This window comes from Bufo gargarizans, chromosome 5, assembly GCF_014858855.1.
Source record: "Bufo gargarizans isolate SCDJY-AF-19 chromosome 5, ASM1485885v1, whole genome shotgun sequence".
In the NCBI taxonomy this organism is placed as follows: domain Eukaryota; kingdom Metazoa; phylum Chordata; class Amphibia; order Anura; family Bufonidae; genus Bufo; species Bufo gargarizans.
The window spans coordinates 302,514,615-302,540,403 of record NC_058084.1 but is presented as its reverse complement, the minus strand read 5'-3'; the positions used below and the strand labels follow the sequence as shown (position 1 = coordinate 302,540,403).

Genomic DNA, 25,789 nt, shown 5'->3' with positions numbered 1-25,789 from the left:
CTGAGAGAGAGGGGCTGGGGGCTGGCATCTGGTTTTATAATGACAGCATGGCCCGTGCAGTGACTGTATTCTACTACACTGGCCCCGCTCACTGTATATACCGTAATCTTATCTATAATTGTGGCATTGTTAATAGTAATCAGCGCTGTGTATTACTTACAACAAGCGCTCTGTAGCAGAGAGGAGGGAGGAGGCTGGCCAGGAGGATGGGCGCTGGCAGTGTGAGTCACTACGTCACGCGCCTGCGCCTCCTACTTTATGAATGAAGCAGGCGGCGTGGGCGCATGACATAGTGACTAACGCTGCCAGCACCCGTCCTCCCGGCCTGCCTTCTCCCTCCTCTCTGCTACCGAGCGCTTGTTGTAAGTAATACACAGCGCTGATTACTATTAACAATGCCACAATTATAGATAAGATTACGGTATATACAGTGAGCGTGAGTGTAGTAGAATACAGTCACTGCACGGGCCACGGTGTCATTATAAAACCAGATGCGACCCCAACCCCCTGTATTAGGGGTCATTCACACTACAGGGACACTAGTATGGAGGGGATCTGTGGATGACACATATAAGTGTCATCCACAGATCCCCCATAAGTGTCATCCACAGATCCCCCATAAGTGTCATCCACAGATCCCCCATAAGTGTCATCCACAGATCCCCCATAAGTGTCATCCACAGATCCCCCATAAGTGTCGCCCACAGATCCCCCCATAACAGTGTCGCCCACAGATCCCCCCCATAACAGTGTCGCCCACAGATCCCCCCATACAGTGTCGCCCACAGATCCCCCCATAACAGTGTCGCCCACAGATCCCCCCATAACAGTGTCGCCCACAGATCCCCCATAACAGTGTCGCCCACAGATCCCCCCATAACAGTGTCGCCCACAGATCCCCCCATAAGTGTCGCCCACAGATCCCCCATACAGTGTCGCCCACAGATCCCCCCCATTACAGTGTCGCCCACAGATCCCCCCCATTACAGTGTCGCCCACAGATCCCCCCCATTACAGTGTCGCCCACAGATCCCCCCATTACAGTGTCGCCCACAGATCCCTACATGTCGCCCACAGAGCCCCCATTACAGTGTCGCCCACAGATCCCCCATAACAGTGTCGCCCCAGATCCCCCATAACAGTGTCGCCCACAGATCCCCCATAACAGTGTCGCCCACAGATCCCCCATAACAGTGTCGCCCACAGATCCCCCATAACAGTGTCGCCCACAGATCCCCCATAACAGTGTCGCCCACAGATCCCCCATAACAGTGTCGCCCACAGATCCCCCATAACAGTGTCGCCCACAGATCCCCCATAACAGTGTCGCCCACAGATCCCCCATAACAGTGTCGCCCACAGATCCCCCATAACAGTGTCGCCCACAGATCCCCCATAACAGTGTCGCCCACAGATCCCCCATAACAGTGTCGCCCACAGATCCCCCATAACAGTGTCGCCCACAGATCCCCCATAACAGTGTCGCCCACAGATCCCCCATAACAGTGTCGCCCACAGATCCCCCATAACAGTGTCGCCCACAGATCCCCCATAACAGTGTCGCCCACAGATCCCCCATAACAGTGTCGCCCACAGATCCCCCATAACAGTGTCGCCCACAGATCCCCATAACAGTGTCGCCCACAGATCCCCCATAACAGTGTCGCCCACAGATCCCCCATAACAGTGTCGCCCACAGATCCCCATAACAGTGTCGCCCACAGATCCCCCATAACAGTGTCGCCCACAGATCCCCCATAACAGTGTCGCCCACAGATCCCCCATAACAGTGTCGCCCACAGATCCCCCATAACAGTGTCGCCCACAGATCCCCCATAACAGTGTCGCCCACAGATCCCCCATAACAGTGTCGCCCACAGATCCCCCATAACAGTGTCGCCCACAGATCCCCCATAACAGTGTCGCCCACAGATCCCCCATAACAGTGTCGCCCACAGATCCCCCATAACAGTGTCGCCCACAGATCCCCATAACAGTGTCGCCCACAGATCCCCCATAACAGTGTCGCCCACAGATCCCCCATAACAGTGTCGCCCACAGATCCCCCATAACAGTGTCGCCCACAGATCCCCCATAACAGTGTCGCCCACAGATCCCCCATAACAGTGTCGCCCACAGATCCCCCATAACAGTGTCGCCCACAGATCCCCCATAACAGTGTCGCCCACAGATCCCCCATAACAGTGTCGCCCACAGATCCCCCATAACAGTGTCGCCCACAGATCCCCCATAACAGTGTCGCCCACAGATCCCCCATAACAGTGTCGCCCACAGATCCCCCATAACAGTGTCGCCCACAGATCCCCCATAACAGTGTCGCCCACAGATCCCCCATAACAGTGTCGCCCACAGATCCCCCATAACAGTGTCGCCCACAGATCCCCCATAACAGTGTCGCCCACAGATCCCCCATAACAGTGTCGCCCACAGATCCCCCATAACAGTGTCGCCCACAGATCCCCATAAACAGTGTCGCCCACAGATCCCCCATAACAGTGTCGCCCACAGATCCCCCATAACAGTGTCGCCCACAGATCCCCCATAACAGTGTCGCCCACAGATCCCCCATAACAGTGTCGCCCACAGATCCCCCATAACAGTGTCGCCCACAGATCCCCCATAACAGTGTCGCCCACAGATCCCCCATAACAGTGTCGCCCACAGATCCCCCATAACAGTGTCGCCCACAGATCCCCCATAACAGTGTCGCCCACAGATCCCCCATAACAGTGTCGCCCACAGATCCCCCATAACAGTGTCGCCCACAGATCCCCCATAACAGTGTCGCCCACAGATCCCCCATAACAGTGTCGCCCACAGATCCCCCATAACAGTGTCGCCCACAGATCCCCCATAACAGTGTCGCCCACAGATCCCCCATAACAGTGTCGCCCACAGATCCCCCATAACAGTGTCGCCCACAGATCCCCCATAACAGTGTCGCCCACAGATCCCCCATAACAGTGTCGCCCACAGATCCCCCATAACAGTGTCGCCCACAGATCCCCCATAACAGTGTCGCCCACAGATCCCCCATAACAGTGTCGCCCACAGATCCCCCATAACAGTGTCGCCCACAGATCCCCCATAACAGTGTCGCCCACAGATCCCCCATAACAGTGTCGCCCACAGATCCCCCATAACAGTGTCGCCCACAGATCCCCCATAACAGTGTCGCCCACAGATCCCCCATAACAGTGTCGCCCACAGATCCCCCATAACAGTGTCGCCCACAGATCCCCCATAACAGTGTCGCCCACAGATCCCCCATAACAGTGTCGCCCACAGATCCCCCATAACAGTGTCGCCCACAGATCCCCCATAACAGTGTCGCCCACAGATCCCCCATAACAGTGTCGCCCACAGATCCCCCATAACAGTGTCGCCCACAGATCCCCCATAACAGTGTCGCCCACAGATCCCCCATAACAGTGTCGCCCACAGATCCCCCATAACAGTGTCGCCCACAGATCCCCCATAACAGTGTCGCCCACAGATCCCCCATAACAGTGTCGCCCACAGATCCCCCATAACAGTGTCGCCCACAGATCCCCCATAACAGTGTCGCCCACAGATCCCCCATAACAGTGTCGCCCACAGATCCCCCATAACAGTGTCGCCCACAGATCCCCCATAACAGTGTCGCCCACAGATCCCCCATAACAGTGTCGCCCACAGATCCCCCATAACAGTGTCGCCCACAGATCCCCCATAACAGTGTCGCCCACAGATCCCCCATAACAGTGTCGCCCACAGATCCCCCATAACAGTGTCGCCCACAGATCCCCCATAACAGTGTCGCCCACAGATCCCCCATAACAGTGTCGCCCACAGATCCCCCATAACAGTGTCGCCCACAGATCCCCCATAACAGTGTCGCCCACAGATCCCCCATAACAGTGTCGCCCACAGATCCCCCATAACAGTGTCGCCCACAGATCCCCCATAACAGTGTCGCCCACAGATCCCCCATAACAGTGTCGCCCACAGATCCCCCATAACAGTGTCGCCCACAGATCCCCCATAACAGTGTCGCCCACAGATCCCCCATAACAGTGTCGCCCACAGATCCCCCATAACAGTGTCGCCCACAGATCCCCCATAACAGTGTCGCCCACAGATCCCCCATAACAGTGTCGCCCACAGATCCCCCATAACAGTGTCGCCCACAGATCCCCCATAACAGTGTCGCCCACAGATCCCCATAACAGTGTCGCCCACAGATCCCCCATAACAGTGTCGCCCACAGATCCCCCATAACAGTGTCGCCCACAGATCCCCCCATAACAGTGTCGCCCACAGATCCCCCATAACAGTGTCGCCCACAGATCCCCCATAACAGTGTCGCCCACAGATCCCCCATAACAGTGTCGCCCACAGATCCCCCATAACAGTGTCGCCCACAGATCCCCCATAACAGTGTCGCCCACAGATCCCCCATAACAGTGTCGCCCACAGATCCCCCCATAACAGTGTCGCCCACAGATCCCCATAACAGTGTCGCCCACAGATCCCCCATAACAGTGTCGCCCACCGATTCCCCATAACAGTGTCGCCCACAGATTCCCCATAAATACGGTATTTTGTGATGGACTGTGGTATTTGGCTCTGTTGGAGTGGTATAATCTGCCGCAATAGAGTATTGTTAGCCGTGCCTTTCCTCAGTTTGGACCCAACTACAAAGCTGGACCACTTTTTAGTATTTTTTCCAGGGCCACTTTAAGTTCCCGGTCCACCACTGTCATTCACACACAACAAGAGTTTCCCACAAATCTCTTCACTTAATTGCAACAATTTCTGGGCCTGTCTGGTTGCCAGATTTATCCCTAATCGAGCATTTATGGGACCAGCTGGGATGCCAGCTGCGGAAACCCGTGAGAGTGCAGGATCTACAAGCCCAGCTGCAACATCTTTGGGCATAAGTGTCTCAAGATACTTTAGGGGACCTGTATACCTCCATGCCCAACCGTTTCTCATCTGGTATCTAGCCTAGATGCGGCCCAGCAGGATACTAGAGCCTCCTTTCAGTTGTGCAGTTTTCCCCAATAAACTTATACTTTTTTTCGAATATTGTAATAACTTACGGTACATATACCATCATTATTGATGATTTAATTACAGCAAATCCTTCTTGTTTTTTTTGTCAATTAGAATCACACAGATACAATTTTTTGGTTATTAGAAAATATTTGGCTACTTTATCAGTCTAAAAAATCATATTGAGCAACTGTGCGCTCAGCCATTGTCCGTCATTAACAATTGCTCAATTGGTGAGAATTCACTGGTTTTTCTTTTATGATGACCTAAATCTTATCTCTGGTCATTAGCATAGGAGAACTTGGGCAAACAGGACAGGCAAGCGATCTAAATGACAGAAAAAATATGAATTGATTGCAGAAAATGACCCAAAAGTTGACTATTTATCTCTTGCCATTGATGAATTCTAAATTGGTCTATTTTACATGTCATTCATTTATGTATGCAATATCTGTTTTCTATTAAAACTAGATGAAAAAGGTTATATTTTTCTTTTGTTTTATTTACTACTTCATACCAAGTACATATGATTTTCAGTTTTTTACATTTGAACATCACCATATTTATGTATTTGACAGCTGGCAATGACTCATCCGAGTCACCATTTAAATTTTGGGATGAACCCTGATCACGCCCGCAACTCTCTTTCTAATTGTGGAATTAGGCAGCCAAAGTATGGAGATCGTAAAGTCCATTACATGCACATGCGGAAAAAGGGTATGTGTAGCAGAAATTTAATTAAATTTTTTTTGTATATTATTTTATTATGTATACTTTGCATTTCCTTTCAAAATGTAGTTTTACTTGCAGATTCAGATGTACATTAAAAAATTCTGTGTATTCATATAACGATCTGAGCCTGGACAATCCCTTTAAATCCCTGTTTTACAATTTACATCCTTTTCACCAAAATTTATCTCCAGTCTATGGCCCGATTAATATTCTTCACAATGTTACCTACACTCCAAGTATTAAGGCAGTATTAGACAGCCCGATTCTGCCGGCGATTGTCCTTCCCAGCAATTGCCTGCTCACTATTACATGCAGCAATCTCCTCCTTGTATGGCCTGATCCTAAAGGTAACACAATTTATTTAAAAAAATTGTGTATAATTATTATTTTAATTTTTTTAATGTCCATTTTTATTACTTTTCTAATAAAATACTTAATGCCTTACTATGTATGTACTCAGTAAAAATTATAGACCGCAGTGCCCTCAGCTCCTGACCCAACTGAGTTATTTTGGACTTTGGAGCATCACTTTAAACCATTACTAAATCGGCCACATTCTTAAAGGGCATCTGTCAGAATATTTGCACCTATCAAACTGGCTGACCTGTGTTGGTCCCATGTTCATATGTGCCCTCATTGCTGAGAAAAAATAAAGTTTTAATATATTTGCAAATGAGCCTCTAGGAACAACGAGAGCTTTGCTGTTACTCCTAGAGGCTCAGCTCTGCAACTCTGCACCTTCTGCACTTTTGATGAACAAGGCCAGGCAGTGTAAATGTGATCACGCCGGCCCCTGACTTCTCCTGCAGTCTTGCGCTGCGTTGTGCGCTTCAGTATCTGGCGCAGTACAGGAAAGAGGCTCGCCAGTAGATCTCTTCTGTACTCTTCAAGCCTCTTTCCTGTACTGTGCCAGCACTGAATACTGAAGCACATGGCACCGTGGTGGACCTTAGGAGAAATCAAGGCAGGGTTTGATCACGTTTACCCAGCCTGACCCCGTCAATAAAAGGGCAGAGGCCACGGCAGAAACTAGAACCTCTAGGTGGAAAGGCAATGCCCCCCATTCTCCTAGATGCTCATTTGCATATATCAAAACTTCATTTTTCTCAGCAATGTGGGGCACATGTGAACATGGGACCAACACAGATGTCTTCAGCTGCCAAGTGCAGGTGCAACAGATGAGCCAGTTTCATAGGTACAAATCTGCTGACAGGGGACCTGTCGCCACAAAATGCAGTACAATTTGTAGGCAGCATGTTATAGAGCAGGAGAAGCTGAGCAGACTGATATATAGCTTTGGGAGAAAAGTCAGTAAAACTCTATTCTTTTATATGCATAGGAGTCATGTGGGCGGTGATGGCCTTCCTGTATGCTTAGCTGTCAATCACAGCATAAGGACGTGAGTGGTCCGTGGTATGCCGGCCTGGATTCCTGCTGACGGCAAGAGCGCATGGCGTCATTGGTTGCTATGACGCCGTGCGCTTCATGCCGCCGCTGCACTACAGTAATACACTGGTATGATCTATACGAGTGTATTACTGTAGTGCAGCGGCGGCATGAAGCGCACGGCGTCATAGCAACCAATGACTCCGTGCGCTCCTGCTGTCAGCAGGAATCCAGGCCGGCATACCACGGACCGCTCAAAGCCGTGTGTATTCAGCCTAAAGCTGTAGATCAATCTGCTCAGCTCCTCACGATCTGTAACATGCTGCCAGCAGATTGTACTGCATTTCATCCGGACATATTCCCTTCAAATCTCTCATTATTGCTGTCAGTATTCTCACCCTTGTTTAAGCCCTGGAATTTTTGCTTATTCGGTTTATTTTTTCTTTCATTCCCATTCGGTGTGTAACTGCAGTGCTATAAAAGGGTATTTAGTCAACTCATCTTGTAATTGTTTGTTGAAAATGTGGTTTTGCTGTAATTATCACTTTTGTTGTCTTTTGCCCAAACGAGTTTGCGGCCAAGTAATTTATACCCTTTACACAGCATTGTATAAAATGATGGGGTTAAACAGATTTAATTGCTATTCATGTTAACTGTAGTAAAGGAGCAGAGCTGGAACATTAATGTCAGACTATCTCCTTTTTACAAGCATATGATGAGAAAACGTGCTTATATTTTTATGGGTGCTCCTGAATGCTATCGATTTGTCATTCCCGTGCTCTGTGAACTTTCCGCTCACTGTATTAGAACTGCTTTATCTGTCATTTATGTTCTCTTTTATTTTGCATGTCTACAGGAATAAATACGCTGATAAACATCATGTCCCGTCTGGGTCAAGATGATCCGACCCCTTCACGGTAAGATTCGTTTTACATTATTACACATTTGCAAAAAATTTCAAAGCAGTAATTTAGGAGCATTTGCATTTTGTTCTTTCTGTAAGGTGAAAACGAGGTGGTTTTCCAATAAAAGCTAAGTCTAAAAAAAAAACCTTGCTTTTGTGGGGGGTTTTCTTGTCTGACAGGGCTGGGCCCTAATCTCCTCCTTGCTTTGATGGGAAAAAACACATTGTGTGTAACCTGACAGCTCTCAATATAGTGCATCACTAGTGTCCTACAAAACATGCGACAGCCGCTACATGAGCAGGGAGCATGGCCGTGTTCATCATCTCACAGATTACCCACAAAGAGAGTATTCTATAAGAGTCTTCCTTACCAGGCCAATTTTTCGGGTGTAACAAAGGGCCTATCTAACTGCAAATAACTGGTTAATTTCTGAGCCAGCCTACATGTATTTGATATTATTTTTCATGGGACACCTTAGGCTACTTTCATGCTTGCAATTTTGCCTGATGCTGCAGAGATCAGCAAAAGCGCTTCAGTTAGGCCTCTTTCACACGGGCGTCATGTTTTTGGGCCGGATAAGATGCAGGTGCGTCGCGGGAAAATACGTGATTTTTCCGCGCGAGTGCAAAACATTGTAATGCGTTTTGCACGCTCGTGAGAAAAATCTGCATATTTGGTACCCAGACCCGAACCCGGACTTCTTTACAGAAGTTTGGGTTAGGTGTTGTGTAGATTGTATTATTTCCCCTTATAACATTGTTATAAGGGAGAATAATAGCATTCTGAATACAGAATGCATAGTAAAATAGCGCTGGAGGCGTTAAAAAATAAATAAAAAATTATAATTTAACTCGCCTTAATCCACTTGCTCGCGCAGCCCGGCTTCTCCTCTTCTGTCTTCTTCTTTGAATAGGACCTTTGATGACGTCCCTGCGCTTATCACATGATCCAGCACCATGGTGATGGACCATGTGATGACCGCAGTGACGTCACCACAGGTCCTTTTCCTGTGCACAGCAAAGATGAAGACGGAAGAGATGCCTGCTGCGGGGAAAAGTGGATTAAGGCGAGTTAAATTATTATTATTTTTTAACCCCTCCAGCCCTATTGTACTATGCATTCTGTATTAAAAATGCTATTATTTTCCCTTATAACCATGTTATAAGGAAACAAAATAATGATCAGGTCCCCATCCCGACAGTCTCCTAGCAACCGTGCGTGAAAATCGTACCGCATCCGCACTTGCTTGCGGATGCTTGCGATTTTCACGCAGCCCCATTCACTTCTATGGGGCCTGTGTTGCGTGGAAAATGCACAAAGAGGAGCATGCTGCGATTTTCACGCAACGCACAAGTGATGCGTGAAAATCACCGCTCATGTGCACCGCCCCATAGAAATGAATGGGTCCGGATTTAGTGCGAATGCACTGCGTTCACCTCACGCATTGCACCCGCGCGGAAATCTCGCCCATGTGAAAGGGACCTTACTGATAATACAACCCTCTGCATCTGCTGGGAACGCAATCAGACTGAATGGAATGCATTTCGGAGCACTCTGTTCTGTTCAATTCTGTTTTGTCCCCATTGACAATGAATGGGGACAAAATGGAAGCGTTTTTCAACCATTGATATAACGGCCTATTCTTGTCCGCAAAACTGACTAGAATAGGACATGGAACGGATGCGGACAGCACACAGAGTGCTGTCCGCATCTTTTGTGGGTCCGCATCCAAGCCGCAAAAACTGCGACTCTGATGCGGACTAAAACAACGGCCGTGTGCATGAGGCCTAAGATATTCATCTTGGGGAAATTTGGACATCTTAAAGTTACATTTTTTTTTTTCTAAATGAAAGAAATATGCTTGCGTTTGTATATTTTAATGAATGAAAAGGGGGTGGGATGTTTGTATGGGTGTGTACGTAGTCTTCCATACTATTGCTAATACAGGTAACTATTGCTATAACTTTTTAAGTGAATTAACCCCTTCCTGTCAGTCAAGGCAGGAAGAGGTTAATTCTCAGCCTGCAGGTTGACAGCTCATTTTAAAGACAGCAGGTGGTGCTCTTAGATGATAAAAAACACTCCCTGCGTTTAGATTTTACAATGTAATAGACTCTTGTAGCAGGATACTACAAGCGTCTATTACTGCCTGACCGCTCCTGCTGGTCACAGAACATCTCCCTGTGACCGCAGCTGTCTAATGAAAGCACGGTCACAGCGATCTCCGGCGGCACGGGCCATCAGCTGATCGTGATGTAACCGGACTCTTTTATACGTCAGGTTACAGATAAGACCTTACCGTCACAATGTATAAAGTCGTGCGGCGGTAGGCAGGTGGTTAAAAGGAATTTGTTAGCAGTTTTATGCTGCTAGGTTCTAACAGCTTCAGTTCATGCCAAAAAGTCCTGATATTCATGAGCTTCTGATGGCACAGAAAGCCAGGAACTTGTGAATATTTAGATAAAGTGAAAAGGGTCGCTCACTTGCCCACTATCAGGATGCAGGTGCTCTAATCGATATGATTCACCCAAACTTAAAAAAGATAATGGTTAATAAGTGATTGGCACTCTTTCTGGGATCACACTGGAACATATATTTTAAAATTATAAACTTTATTAGTCCACCTAAAAAATAATAATAATAAAACAACTAAGATCTCTCTAAAATGCACTCAATTAAAATGGAGACCGAATAAAAATAAACTAGCAATAAAAGATGATGGATATAAAACCCTTGGATGGATATATGACCCTTTTGGTGACCTTTTTTATATAACAGTAAAAGTATAAATGTGGGATGTTCACAATTTTGGACATAAATCAGCTTTATTGTGAGCATCCCACATTTTATACTTTTACTGTTATATTAAAAAAAGGTCACCAAAAGGGTCATAAGAACGGACAATGCTATAGTCATTAGAGCGGACTGTGCCACTAAAGGATGAACTGAGGAATTTACAATGTTGGATTAATTATACAATATATTGGAATACCTTTATTAGTGTTGCATGACCATACACAGTACAAGCTCTAAACCATGTGTGTGTGTGTGTGTGTGTGTGTGTATATATATTATAGTAAATTACTCAGTTCATCCTGAGGAATGAACAGTCCACTCTAATGACTATAACAATGTCCGTTCTTATGACCCTTTTGGTGACCTTTTTTATGGGACAGAATCATAATCATAAATCAAACTTTAAATTTTTAATACTTGGTTGAAAATCCTTTGCCGTCAATTACAGCCTGAAGTCTGGAACGTATAGACATCACCAGACGTTGGGTTTCATCCCTGGTGATGCTCTACCAGGCCTCTACTGCAACTGTCTTCAGTTCCTGCTTCTTCCTGGGGCATTTTCCCTTCAGTTTTGTCTTCAGCAAGTGAAATGCATGCTCAATCGGATTCAGGTCAGGTGATTGACTTGGCCATTGCATAACATTCCACTTCTTTCCCTTAAAAAACTCTTTGGTTGCTTTTGCAGTATGCTTTGGGTCATTGTCCATCTGCACTGTGAAGCGCCGTCCAATGAACTCTGAAGCATTTGGCTGAATATGAGCAGATAATACTGCCTGAAACACTTCAGAATTCACCCTGCTTCTTTTGTCAGCAGTCACATCATCAATAAATACAAGAGAACCAATTCCATTGGCAGCCATACATGCCCACGCCATGTGGTGGTATGCTTAGGATCATGAACAGTTCCTTTCCTTCTCCATACTCTTCTCTTCCCATCACTCTGGTACAAGTTGATCTTGGTCTCATCTGTCCATAGGATGTTGTTCCAGAACTGTGAAGGCTTTTTTAGATGTTGTTTGGCAAACTCGAATCTGGCCTTCCTGTTTTTGAGGCTCACCAATGGTTTACATCTTGTGGTGAACCCTCTGTATTCACTCTGGTGAAGTCTTCTCTTGATTGTTGACTTTGACACACATACACCTACCTCCTGTAGAGTGTTCTTGAGCTGGCCAACTGTTGTGAAGGGTGTTTTCTTCACCAGGGAAAGAATTCTTCGGTCATTCACCATCAGTTGTTTTCCGTGGTCTCCCGGGTCTTTTAGTGCTGCTGAGCTCACCAGTGCGTTACTACTTTTTAAGAATGTTCTAAACAGTTGTTTTGGCCACGCTTCATGTTTTTGCTATCTCTCTGATGGGTTTGTTTTTGTTTTTCAGCCTAATGATGGGTTGCTTCACTGATAGTGACAGCTCTTTAGATCTCATCTTGAGAGTTGACAGCAACAGATTCCAAATGCAAATAGCACACTTGAAATGAACTCTGGACATTTTATCTGCTCATTGTAATTTGTATAATGAGAGAATAACACACACCTGTTCATGGAACAGCTGAGAAGCCAGTTGTCCCATTACTTTTGGTTCCTTAACAAGTGGGAGGCACATATGCAAACTGTTCCTACACCGTTCATGTGATTTGGATGTAAATACCCTCAAATTAAAGTTTTGTGAATTTGTTTCATTTCAAATCCATTGTGGTAGCGTATAGAGCCAAAAATGTTAGAATTGTCGATATCCCAATATTTATGGTAAAAAAAAAAAAAGGTGGCAGCACCGTCAATGATATAAAAAGGGTGCAAACTGGCCCAATGTTGATATAAGCCAATCCAAATAGATAAAAATAGTAAAAAAGGGCAGCACTCCAGAAAGTAAAAAATGCAAAAAATGCTTTATTTACCCAAATGGGACATGTCCCATTTGGGTAAATAAAGCACTTTTTTTCCAGTGTGATCCCAGCGAGTGTGCCAATCACTTATCAACCATTGTGAATATTTATGACTCGCTCGTTATGAGCTTGAGCTTTTCAATATAATATGTTAGCAAAATGGCAATTAAATAAAGTGACCCAGCATTTTGCTAAGGGGATCAGTCACTAGTTTATGTTGCCCCTAGTTATTTGTGCCTGAGGGGTCACTCCACCACCTCCATCATTCACACATCCACCTATAGGAAACCTTTGGCGGGCAATACAATATTGCACGAATCATCTTGCCATCCACTACATACAATGCGGAATATACCGAAAGGCGAGATGATCCGTGCGAGACGGAATAGCTCAGATATGGAGACATTTGTACAGGAGGCGAGAGATATAACCAGTAGGTGATCTCAGAGGGCCTATTCAGTGAAATATGTCACCAGCTGTATGCATCAGACACTGGAACTTGATAGGAGGTCACTAGTATACCCTCAGAATAAACCAGAAAATATGTAATCTCTTATGCCTCCAGTGAATAAGCCCCAAAGCACTTTTGTGACACAATACAGTGTTGAATTTCATGGGGACAAAACTGAACAAAACACAATGCACCAAAAAGCAAACGTTCCGTTTGGTTGTGCTCCCATCACAGACAGAATAAAGCCGCAAGCAGCGTTTTTCTGTCTGCGATGTGGTGCGGAGCAAAACTGCTCCATCCTGACACACAATGTAAGTCAATGGGGACGGATCTGTTTTCTTTGACACAATAGTAAACAGATCTATCCCCCATTGACTTTCAATGGTATTCAAGACGGATCCATCATGGCTATAGAAGACCCAAAACAACTGTATCCGTTCATGACTGATTTGTGTGGTTGTATTATGGTAACTGAAGAGTTTTTGCAGATCCATGACGGATCTGCAAAAAACGCTAATGTGAAGTAGCCTAAGTTCACATCACATTTTTGTCTTATGTTTAACGTATATACCAAAAAGTGTGCATTAAACAGGTGCCTCAGACTGAGGCCATACAGTAGCATCCTTAGCCATAGAGTTCCATTGTAAAAAAACGTATGCGTAAATATATACGTTTTTTTCAAGATGGGAAAGCGTACTGTACGGCAGTTGTCCAGGACTTAAATATTGATGGTCTGCCTTCAGGTCACCCCCCACCCATCAGTTGTTGGAATGTTTGAATTGTCCACCTCTTCCTAGACCTGTGTCATGTCCATCAGTCAATGCCAAGCACGTCAACTATACAATGTGCAGCGCTTTGCTTGGCATACTATGAAGAGGCCGCAGCACTTGTCTGAATTCTGCGGCTTTCAAACACCCAGGGAGACTGACCCCCACTAATTTGATATTGATGACCTATTTTTATAGTACCCCTTTATAATTTCACTGGTCATTAAGGAACGCGTAAACTGTGGTTCACATAATATCTCCCTGTTTGTCCACTGAGCCTAATGGCAGACTAGTGTCGGGTATATAAAGCATTGTCTGCTGTTCACCTGAAATATTGAAAATGTACACTTTGTTGTTGTCCCAATATCGTCTCAAGAATAAATCCATAAAACACTTGCTGGGAGCTGCGGTAATTCCGCACTCCTACACTGCTGCAGTCTGTGTTAAGCTCCTTCTGCTGGACATTAAGTTTAGATTGACAGAGATATATAAATCTCTGAAATATATACACACATAAAATCTAATTAAATAAGTTGCTGCTCGTGATCCCTTATTTGTCTTGCAAAACTAACGAGTGTTTTGTTTGTAGAATAAACCATAATGAACGGCTGGAGTTCTTGGGTGATGCTGTGGTTGAATTTTTAACAAGGTAAGTCAGAATTACTACTTGGTTTTCTTTAATAACTATTAAATACAAATAATTCACCTTTTTATTGGCTGTTGTATTACATATGCATGGCTTTTTGGTACAGTTACACATGCATCAAATTTCTGCTATGGTTTGGTATGTTGACACTTGAACTTTCATACCACGGTATCATACACTGTACTGTCATGTGATATTCTAGAATATGCATCTACTTGTAGATTGATTGTCAGTGACAAGAACTTAGTGGGAGAAATCTGAACCAACCACCCACAAAGTTAAAACCAGTCTTAAATTTGACCTAAGGATTTGTTCTTGTACTTAGATGTTGATGGCCTATACTCCGGATAGGTCTTCAATATCAGATCTGTGTTTTCCGGCGCCTCCATGAGTCAGCTGTTTCAGCCAGCTGCCAGTCAATGAGATCTGAGCTGCAATATGGTGAGGCCTGAAACTGCACAGTGGGCAGAGCCTTCTATCCACTGTATAGTTTCCATTGTTGAAAGCTGCCCAAAACGGCTCATCATTGGGGGTGCAGGGTGTTGGATCCCCACCGATATAAGTCCTTGAAAACCCCTTTAAACTCCTCAATTGACATTGCCTAACACTTTGTTGCGACCAGTCACTGATCAATTCATTGTGTCAGTCTATGCTAGCCTTGACACAGTGTGGTTGAAAGTGGAGAAAGACGATTTGGGCTTCTAGAGACCAGCATTGAGTGCCCCTTATCAACCTTGTCTTCAACAGTATGTAGACCTGTCTGTTAATGTGTCTGCATCGAAAACCCGGTCTAAAAAGTATTACAGTTTGGCACAGCTACGGTTTCTACACTTTTTTTTTCCGACTCGCTCGAAAAGGGGACTAGACTTATGAGAAGGTTGTGGAGCATCACTGAAAAGGGACATTGCATAAGATGCAAAATTTTGTGCCAAAATTGTCTCACAATTTTGGCTTAAAATTCTGTCTCACAGTAAACCCACCAATATTTGGTATAACGTTGGATAAATGTGTCAATCCCTGCACCAAATTTATCATCCAGCGTAAGCCACTGTGATAAATCTGGTGCAGAGACAGATAGCCTAAGGGTCCATTCACACGTCCGCAGAATGGGTCCGGGTGCGGATTCATTCATTCTCTATGGGGCAGGAATGGATGTGCTGTCCGCATCCGCATTTCCGGAGCGCCCCCCCGATCTAACGGTCCGCGGCTCTGGAAAAAAATAGAACATGTCCTATTCTAGTCCGCAATTGCAGACAAAAATAGGCAGTTCTGTGGGGGTGCCGGCCGCCAGGTGTATTGCGGATCCGCAATGCACCACGGACGCGTGAATGGGCCCTAAGATTCCACCATCTACAAGATTAGTAAATCTGGGCCCTTAAATTGCTTTATTTTATTTAACATTGCAGATGTCTTCACTTTTGTATAGCAAAGACTATTGCACTATAAGTTTTTTTCACAGTTATTATGCCTTGAAAATGGACACCAGTATTTTTAGTACTGTTTACTAGCAGATACATAAAACTTAACTGCTCCGACAGAACGGATTGCTATCATTTTGGGATGCTGTATTTCGTTGAGTATATTTAATTTACCTCCTGCTTAAATCTTCAGCTTTTTTATCGCTCAGTAGTAAAGCTGTGCATGCTTAAATCCTTACGCACTAACTGAATTTTCCGAGTATGGTCTATCTTCTGTAGCAGAGCTCTCTTAAAAGCTTCAGTAATATGAAGTTTTTTTCCTGTGGAATCTCTGGCTATATTGCTCTCTGTCCCCAATGCCTTTGAGCCTGTTCTACTGTTTCTCCATTTTTCTTTTAAATTCAACTTTCTTATAGAACTGGCATTCCCTAAAAATATGTGTGAACATTACTGATGCCGTTAGCAGCATCGCAATGCCATCTGGGTAATTATCAAGCATAATTGATGTAGCAATACCGAGGGCTGGCGTTGGTAGTTCAGAATTTACATTTTCATCAATACGTGTTTCTTTGTAAGCTGGAAACTAAACCAAATGATATAGAGATCTTCACAAACTAGTTAGGATGGATTTTCCTTCCACTGGCTGTATGCAGATTGTGTCTTAGTCATACATACAGATGCAATTTCTGAATGCCCTTGTCGTACATAGCAAGGACAATCAAATAAATGCATTTGCTGGTGTTACTAGCATCTGCACTTTTTTCTTTATATTTTTGTGCTCTTGCAGAATTTAGGATATGTTTAATCGCTTTTCCTTTCCTTGCTGACAACCTAACCTTGGAATTTGCACGAAGAAATACGGCAGGCTATAGAATAGTTTGTGCTTTTCGCTTTCTTCTGACATATAACCGAGAAACAAAAACTGCAGAAATTTCAAAAGTGCAGTTTTAGAGCTGATTTATGAAACCTAACTAAAGACCCAAAATGCAGCCTGTGAGGAAGTTAAAAAAAAAAGCGAAAAATAAATCTGTGTAGCCTGTATTTCCCTTTAATAAGAATCTGAGACAGGGCGTCACAATGATACATTCAAGCAGAAAAGCTATATTCTAAGTTGAAGAAAACGTGTATAAAAAGCGTGTGTGTATGTATATGTGTGTGTATGTATATGTGTGTGTATGTATATATGTGTGTGTATGTATATATGTGTGTGTGTGTGTGTGTGTGTGTGTGTGTGTATATATATATGTATATATATATATATATATATATGTGTGTATATATATATATTGTATGTATAAATAATGTGTCATACTGGTGGAAGGATGGTATATTTCGCCCCAGATTTCTCACTTGGGTGAAGTAAATGTAATAGAGGGAGTGCTATGGCCTGAACAAACCTAGTTGTTTAGGCAGGATTCTTTCTGGAAACACGTGGGGTCTGGATTATGCGGAACGGTTAAGGTTGCTAGAGGGAGCAACCGTTCCTTTTTTTCCAGGCCAGTTTGGTATGCTCTGAAACACCTTAAGGCAGTTAACCTTGTTAGGTTACTATATACAGAGTGCTGTGGCTCACTTAGGTAGAGGCCTGCAAGGACAGCACACGGTCCTGTGAATACTGAGGACCAGTGAGCGAACTACATGCTGTGTGAACATCAGCCTAACAACTGTAGCCTAGGTAAGACAAACTCTTTGTGTTATTAGTTAGTCCCAGACAGGAAGGCTTTTGTTTTGTGATTTGTTACTGCAATACTGGAAATCCTGGGTTCCACTAAAAAGCCTGAAATCGGACCCAAAATAAGTGAGATAGATATATATCTATCTATATATCTATCTATCTATCTATCTAGCTATCTCTATTTGTGTGTATGTATATACTGTATTTGACCTCACCCGATTTCTTATATTTTTACTATTTTGTCTCATTTAAATGTTTTATATCATCCAGCTTCATCTCTTATAATATAAAAATGAGTTTCTGTCTGGATGTCTGTCTGTTCTTTATGCGCGACCAAACGACTGGCATGATCTTGACCTAATTTGGCACACAGGTACATCAGGTGTCCAGGAAGGTTTTAGACCGGGTCTCTGCTCTCTATGAAGTACCGTTGCTGAGATATTCCCAAAAAATGACCTGTAGAAGACCAATATAAGCCTGCAATTCTTTCATTAATATCTCAACTGCCATACACACAGTCACATGCCCCTTATCAGCCAATAGAAGCTCGCAGGTCCCTCATCTCCACATATACACAGTTTTACACCGGGTTTCCATAAAAACCCAGCCATTTTTCTTCACTGCTGCAGGTCAGCCTTAAAGGGGCAGGGCGCTGTGGATGACATGGTTAAGGGAGCAGAGTGCTGTGGAGGTCACAGTTCAGGGGGCAGGTAGGGTGGCCATTGAGGTCACCCCCAAAAGACGGACTTGACCCCCACCCACCCCCAGGTCCCTCTAAGCCATGCCTCCGATCTGGTTAGGCCATGCCCTCTCCCACTACTCGGCCGACAGGGATTGAAAAAATTAAGTTAAAAATCAACTTCTGTCAGCTGCAGGGGTTGGGAGTGATGGTGACTTTCTCCCTGCAGCTTACACTCAGACAGCACAGTGCCAAGCACAGTACAGGGAGTCTGAAAGCCAGACTGTCTGGCCTAAAACCGGACCTCTGGCCACCCTAGGGGCAGGCTGCTGTGGAGGTCACAGTTAAGGGGCTGGTCCACTATGGAGGTCAGTGTTAAGGGGCAGAGTACTGTAAAGGCCACTGTTAAGGAGCTGGGCCCCTGTGGAGGTCATTGTCAAGAGGATGGTGTGCTGTGAACCTCGCCGTTAAAGGGGAAGGCTGCTGTGAAGGTCAAAGTTAAGGGGATGGGCTGCTGTGGAGGTCCCATTTTAAGGAGGCGGGGCACTGTGGGGGGGGCAGTTTTCAGGGGTGAGGGGCTGTGGAGTTCACTGTTAAGGGGACAGGGTACTGTAGAGGTCACTGTTATGGGGGATGCTGTCTATCTTTTAACGATACGCAGAAACATTAAATTTAATGGATGGTCGTTCTGCTAGTCTCTTATATATATAAAAATGAGTTTGTCTGTCTGTCCTTTTATGCGCGACCAAACAACTGGACCAATATTCATCAAATTTGGCAGAGATGTCCGGGAAGGTTTTAGACCGGGTCTCGGCTCTCTAGGACCTACCGTTCCTGAAATATTCCATGCATTAGCCCAATACAAGACCCCAACTGTCATGCACACGGTCACATGTCCCTTATCAGCCAATAGAAGCTCGCAGGCTCTTAGTCTCAACATACACACAGTTTTGCACCAGGTTTCCATCACAACCCAGCCATTTTTCTAAGCTGCTGTAAGTCAGCTTTAGGCTAGAGCTTTACACGACGACATGCACAGCTCAGCAGACAGTATCACACAGGATATGATTAGATACATAGCTCAGCAGAGAGTGGGGCGGGGTGCTGTAGAGGTCACTGTTATGGGGGATACGGTCGACACACAAACATTAAATGAAATAGATTAAATATACCCATGCGAAGCCGGGTCCTTCTGCTAATTTTAATATAAAATGAGTTTCTGTCGGTTCTTTATGCGCGACCCAACGACTGGACGGATCTTTACCAAATTTGGCACACAGGTACATCAGGTGTCCGGGAAGGTTTTGGACGTGGTATCGGCTTTCTAGGACATGCAGTTCCTGAGAGATTCCCAAAAATGACCTGCATTAGCCAATAGAAGCCTGCAAGTCTTTCAACTGCCATACACACAGTCACATGTCCCTTTTCAGCGAATAGAAAGCTCGCAGGCCCCTAGTCTCCACATACACAGAGTTTTACTCCAGGTTTCCATAACAACCCAGCCATTTTTCTTCAGCGCTGTAGGTCAGCTTTAGGCTAGGGCTACACAACGACAATAAGTCGCACGACACATAGGGCACAACTATACTGCGACATTGATGTTGCACCAATGTCGAGTGACAATTTTTATAATGATAGTCTATGGTGTTGCACTGCAACATGCGACATGCTGCAAAGTGACAGTCACCGAAAAATCCATCTTGGATGAATTTTTTGCGACTGTCGTGTCGCAGTCGCAGCATTTCTCATGTCGCTCTGCGACACCATAGCCTATCATGTAGTCATGTAGCTCTAGCCTTAAAGGGGCAGAGCGCTGTGGAGGGCACTGGTAAGGGGGCAGGGGCCATTATTAAAGAAGCAGCTGCTGTGGAGGTCAGTGTTAAAGGGGCAGGCACTGTTAAAGGGGCGGGCCCTGTGGAGGTCACTGTTAAAGCGGCGTTCACTGTGGAGGTCCCTGTTAAGGGGGCAGGCCGCTGTGGGGGTCACTGTTAAGAGAGCAGGGTACTGTGAGGTCACTGTTAAGGGAACGGGGTACTGTGGAGGTCACAGATAAGGGGACGGTGCCCTATGGAGGTCAGTGTTAAGGGGCGGGGTGCTGTATAGGTTGCTGTCAAGGGAGCGGGGTGCAGTGAAACTCACTGTTAAGGGGATGGGCTGCTGTGGCGGTCTCATTTTAAGGAGGCGGGACACTGGGGGATCAGTGTTATGGGCTGAGGGGCTGTGGAGTTCACTTTTAAGGGGGTGGGGTGCTGTAGAGGTCACTGTTATGGAGGATTCTGTCAATATCTTTTAAACAAGACACATAAACATTAAATGAAATAGATTAAATCTACCCGTGAGAAACCGAGTCCTTCTGCTAGTATACGAAAAAGATGACTCAAGTGAAGACGAAATGTAGCTTTTAAATGATCATTCCATTTATTAAAGATAAAGATTTATTCAAAACCTATATCACTCTTGTTAAAAATTTGTTGACACCCAAAACCTAATTGGCAGTAACCATTTCAAACATTTGCGATAACTGTCTTCAGTGTGGAGGAATTTTGACCCACTCTTGGAGGTTATGTGTTGTGTGTGTTTGTTTGTTTTTTTGACAAGTGCAAGACGAGACTTTTGGTCAGCAATGGTTTGTGCCTTGCAGCTCTCCCATATATGCCATTTGTTGCCTGTGTCTTTCTTATTGTTGAATTGTCTACACTGACCCTAAATGAGGCAGGTGAAGCCTGCAGCTCTTTTGTGACCTTTTGGATGAATCATCAGTACGCTCTTGTTGAAATTTTCATAGCCTAGGCACCCCTAGGGAGTTTTCTTCATTTGCAGATAATGGCTGTCACTGTTCTTTGCTAGCATCTTGGAGCCTTTAAAACCCATTCAATAGAGTTATATTTCAATGACTTTGTTTTGTATTTCAATCTGTTAAGAATGTGGCATTTTGTCCTGCTTTTGGAGACTTTCTAGTTTGCTTCACTTTGCCAGACAGGTTCTGTTTAAGTGATGAAGTGATGTATAGATTCAAGAGGTCTAGATAGACGTGTGTGTGTGTGTGTGTGTGTATTTATGTGTGTGTGTGTATATATATATATATATATATATATATATATATATATATATACACACACTACACACACACACTACACACATGGCTCTTCTGAAACAAAGCCATCAATAGGTGCTTGAAGTGTAGACTTATAACTCCTTATTACGTTACAAACTTAGGAGATATAAGGTTGGAGTTGATCTCGAGTGTTTGATTTTTTTTTTTTTATAGGCGTTTTTGGTAACACATAATATGTGGCTCAAAAATATGTCAGAAGGTGACCATCGTTAAGCTGGAAAAAAAATACCTAAAGACAGCAGAGTCATTAGGAGTGGCCAAATCAACCATTTGGTAAATTCTTAAAAAGAAGACATGTACTGGAAAGCTCAGCAATACCAAAAACCCAACACCATGGAAGACATCTAAACTGAATTACAGAGTTCTTTCCTTTGTAATGAAAAATCCCTCAACTTCTAGCCAAATCAAGAGTGTTATTGAGGCAATGAATGTATCATTGTCCAAGTTTACAATCAAGAGACCCCGCCATAAATATAAATCCAGAGGGCTTATCTAAAGATGCAATCCACTGGTAAAACTTTGCTAGAAAACATCTAAGCGCCGCCCAGTTCTGGAAGAAGATTCATTGAATAGATTAAACAAACATGAATTTTGTGAGGAGAACAGCATAATGAAGGAAATGAAGAGCTCATGACCCAGAACATACTAAAGCATCTATCAAACACCGTAGAGGCAGTTTTATGGCATGCACATTTATGACTGTCAATGGAACTGGGTCACTGGTGATTATTGATGATGCGTCTGTGGATAGTTGTTGCAGGATAACTTCTGAAATTTAGAGAGTTACACATTCTGCTCATATTCGGCAAAATGCAGAAAAGCTTCACAGTGTAGCAACATAGTTTTATAAGCCTGGACCCATCCAGTGCAGCCTCTTATCTTGCAAAGTTTATCCAGAGGAAGGCAAAAAAAACAAAAAAAACTTAAACATGCAACAAAAGCAGGAGCTTTGTAGGCTAAAGAAATGTAGTATTTCTCAGATGCTGAGTCAGTCAACTAACCTCAACCTGATTGAGCATGCTTTTCACTTGGGGTACTTTCACACTAGCGTTGACGGAACTGCCTGCCGGATCCGGCAATCTGTATGCAAACGGATACCATTTGTAGACTGATTCGGAGGCGGATCTGTCTCACAAATGTATTGCAATACCGGATCCGTCTTTCTGGTTGTCATCCAGAAAAACAAATCCGGTATTTATCTTTTTCAAATTTTTAAAAGTCTGCGCAAAACCGGATCAGTTTTTCCGGAACACTTAGGGCCTCATACGGCATTAATGCTTTTCAATGTAAAATAATGCCGGATCCAGCATTCAGGCAAGTGTTCTGGAATTTTGGACGAAGAAAATACCGCAACATGCTGCGGTGTTTTCTCTGTACAAAAACTGTACAGTGACTGAACTGAAGACCTCCTGATGCATACTGAAAGGATTGCTCTCTATTCAGAATGCATTAGGACAAAACTCAGTTGTTTTTTTTTCCCGGTATTGAGCCCCTAGGACGGAACGCAATACCGGAAAAGAAAAACGCTAGTGTCAAAGTACCCTAATTAAATTCAAACTGGAAAGCCGAAAGACTCACAATCAAGCAGCTACTGAAGATGGTTACATTAGAAAGGACCTGTTGCCACAAAATGCAGTGAAGTCTGCAGACAGCATTTTATAGAACAGGAGAAGCTGAGCAGATCGATATATAGTTTTGTGGGGAAAAATTAAGTAAAATTTGTGATTCATACTTTTAAATCTGTCTTATTTCTGACCTCATTGCTCACATAGGAGGTGTTATCAGTGATTGATAGCATTCACTTTGTAAAGGCCCCGTTAGACAGTACAATTTAGGGGGCGTTTGTCAGGTAGGAAGTGTTCCTTCCAAGCAATCGCCTGCTCATCAGTGAAGGAGACAGTCCACAGTATGAGGAGGAGCGATCGCTAATGCCATCACTCTTCGCCATACGTTGTTTGCTGGCAGCAGAGTGTGTTTTAGACAGCATGATCTTTCCCATACTGTCTCGTATAAGAGACAGTATAAGAGCTGTATATTGAAATACTGTGTAGCTGTACAGGCTTCAGCGGGCTCTAATTATTCTAATTAGACCACACTGTTCAGTGAGTCTATATTGATTAGTCCCTTCCAGACCGCTCACCGTAAATTTACAGTGGAAGTTGGGTATTTAAAATGGCGGGCGCCATAGCTGCAGAGTGCCTGCTGTTTTAACCACTTCCTGTCACACTAACGCCGATAGGCATCAGGACGGGGGCGCTCTCAGCGACGCCTCGTGAGACCCGAGATTTAGCGTGAACACGCACGCGTTCACATCGGCACGCAGCTCTGAAGTTAAACTACAGCCTGCCAGTGCTGATCATTCACTGGCAGGCTGTAGATGTTTAAAAAATCGCATCAGAAAGGTATATTAGACGCTTTTTTGTTTACAGCGTCTGATATACCTGCTACCTGGTCCTTTGGTGGTCCCTTTTGCTTGGATCGACCACCAGAGGACACAGGTAGCTCTGTAAGTAGCACCACACCACACTACACACACACACACACACACACACACACACACACACACACACACACCTGTCACTTATTAACCCCTGATCACCCCATATAGACTCCCTGATCACCCCCCTGTAAGGCTCCATTCAGACGTCCGTATGTGTTTTGCGGATCCGCACATTGCCAGATCTATATAGAAAATGCCTTTTCTTGTCCGCAATTGCGGACAAGAATAGGACATGTTCTATATTTTTGCGGAACGGAAGTGCGGACCCAGAAGTGCAGATCCGCAATTCCGGATCCGAGCGGGACAAAGTCTGTCCCCATAGAAATGAATGGGTCCGCATTTCCGTTCTGCAATATGCAGAACAGAATTTCGGACGTGTGAATGGGGCCTAAGGGTCCCTTATCACAGCTAGTTAGTTAGCTACTTGTTAGGTAAGTAGCGTCCAGCCCACCGCAGTTACTGATTAGTCGCTGATTAGCATCACCGCTGTCGCTAATCAGCACTAGTACTATATAGTATCTGTAAGTGATCAAGACTGATCGCAATCAGATCTATATCAGTACATTAGGGTCACCTTTTGGCTCTACAAAAAACGCAGTGTTCGCCTGATCTTGTGCGCACACTTGCGTTCAGTCCGCCCCACCGCAGTGACAGAATTTTATTTTTATTTTCTGATCACTGCAAAAACACTGTAAAATCGCTGCGGCTCTATAAAGATCACTTTTGAGCTTTTTGGATCTTTATTAGCGATCGCAGCTTTACTTTGCAAGCACTCCTAGGTCCCTTCCCCGCTTTTTTTTTTTTTTTTGCACCTTTTTTGGCAGAGATTTTTTCATCCACATTGATCGATGCGAATGAAGAAATCATTACCCATGTGCTCAATATAAGGAGAATAGCAGAAACGCCTAATGCTGGCCATACATGTAAGGCTGCTTTCACACTAGCGTTCGCTGGTCCGCTCGTGAGCTCCGTTTGAAGGAGCTCACGAGCGGACCCGAACGCAGCCGTCCAGCCCTGATGCAGTCTGAATGGAGGCGGATCCGCTCAGACTGCATCAGTCTGGCGGCGTTCAGCCTCCGCTCCGCTCGCCTCCGCACGGACAGGCGGACAGCTGAACGCTGCTTGCAGCGTTCGGGTGTCCGCCTGGCCGTGCGGAGGCGTGCGGATTCGTCCAGACTTTCAATGTAAGTCAATGGGGACGGATCCGTTTGAAGATGCCACAATGTGGCTCAATCTTCAAGCGGATCCGTCCCCCATTGACTTTACATTGAAAGTCTGGACGGATCCGTACTAGGCTATTTTCACACTTAGCTGTTCTATGCTAAAAATAATGCAGACGGATCCGTTCTGAACGGAGCCTCCGTCTGCATTATTATGAGCGGATCCGTTCAGAACGGATCCGCCCGAACGCTAGTGTGAAAGTAGCCTAATGATTGCGGAGACCCTCAAATGCCAGAGCAGTACAAACACCCCACAAATGACCCCATTTTGGAAAGAAGACACCCCAAGGTATTCACTGAGGGGCATATTGAGTCCATGAAAGATTGAACTTTTTGTCACAAGTTAGCATTTTAGGGGCCCTAAAGCATGAGGAGTAGTCTGGAATCCAAATGCCTAAAAATGCCCTCCTAAAAGGTACTCATTGGCCCCTTTGCCCTACTTCTTCTGAGTACGGCGATACCACATGAGTGACACTTTTTTGCAGCCAAGATGCGCAATGTGTTTGGGGTGTATTTTTACATATACCCATGCTGGGTGAGAGAAATAGCTCTGTAAATTGACA

The 25,789-nt window shown here is 44.9% G+C and overlaps 1 protein-coding gene across 1 annotated transcript in view; it reads left to right on the top strand.

Moving 5' to 3' along the window:
* Positions 1-25,789, top strand: part of DROSHA (drosha ribonuclease III) — a 305,757-nt gene that overhangs the window by 143,198 nt on the left and 136,770 nt on the right. The window contains exons 18-20 of the mRNA XM_044293205.1: positions 5,637-5,775; positions 8,033-8,093; positions 14,563-14,622. Of these exons, the coding sequence (XP_044149140.1) occupies positions 5,637-5,775; positions 8,033-8,093; positions 14,563-14,622 (260 nt within the window). The remainder of the gene's footprint in view (positions 1-5,636; positions 5,776-8,032; positions 8,094-14,562; positions 14,623-25,789) is intronic.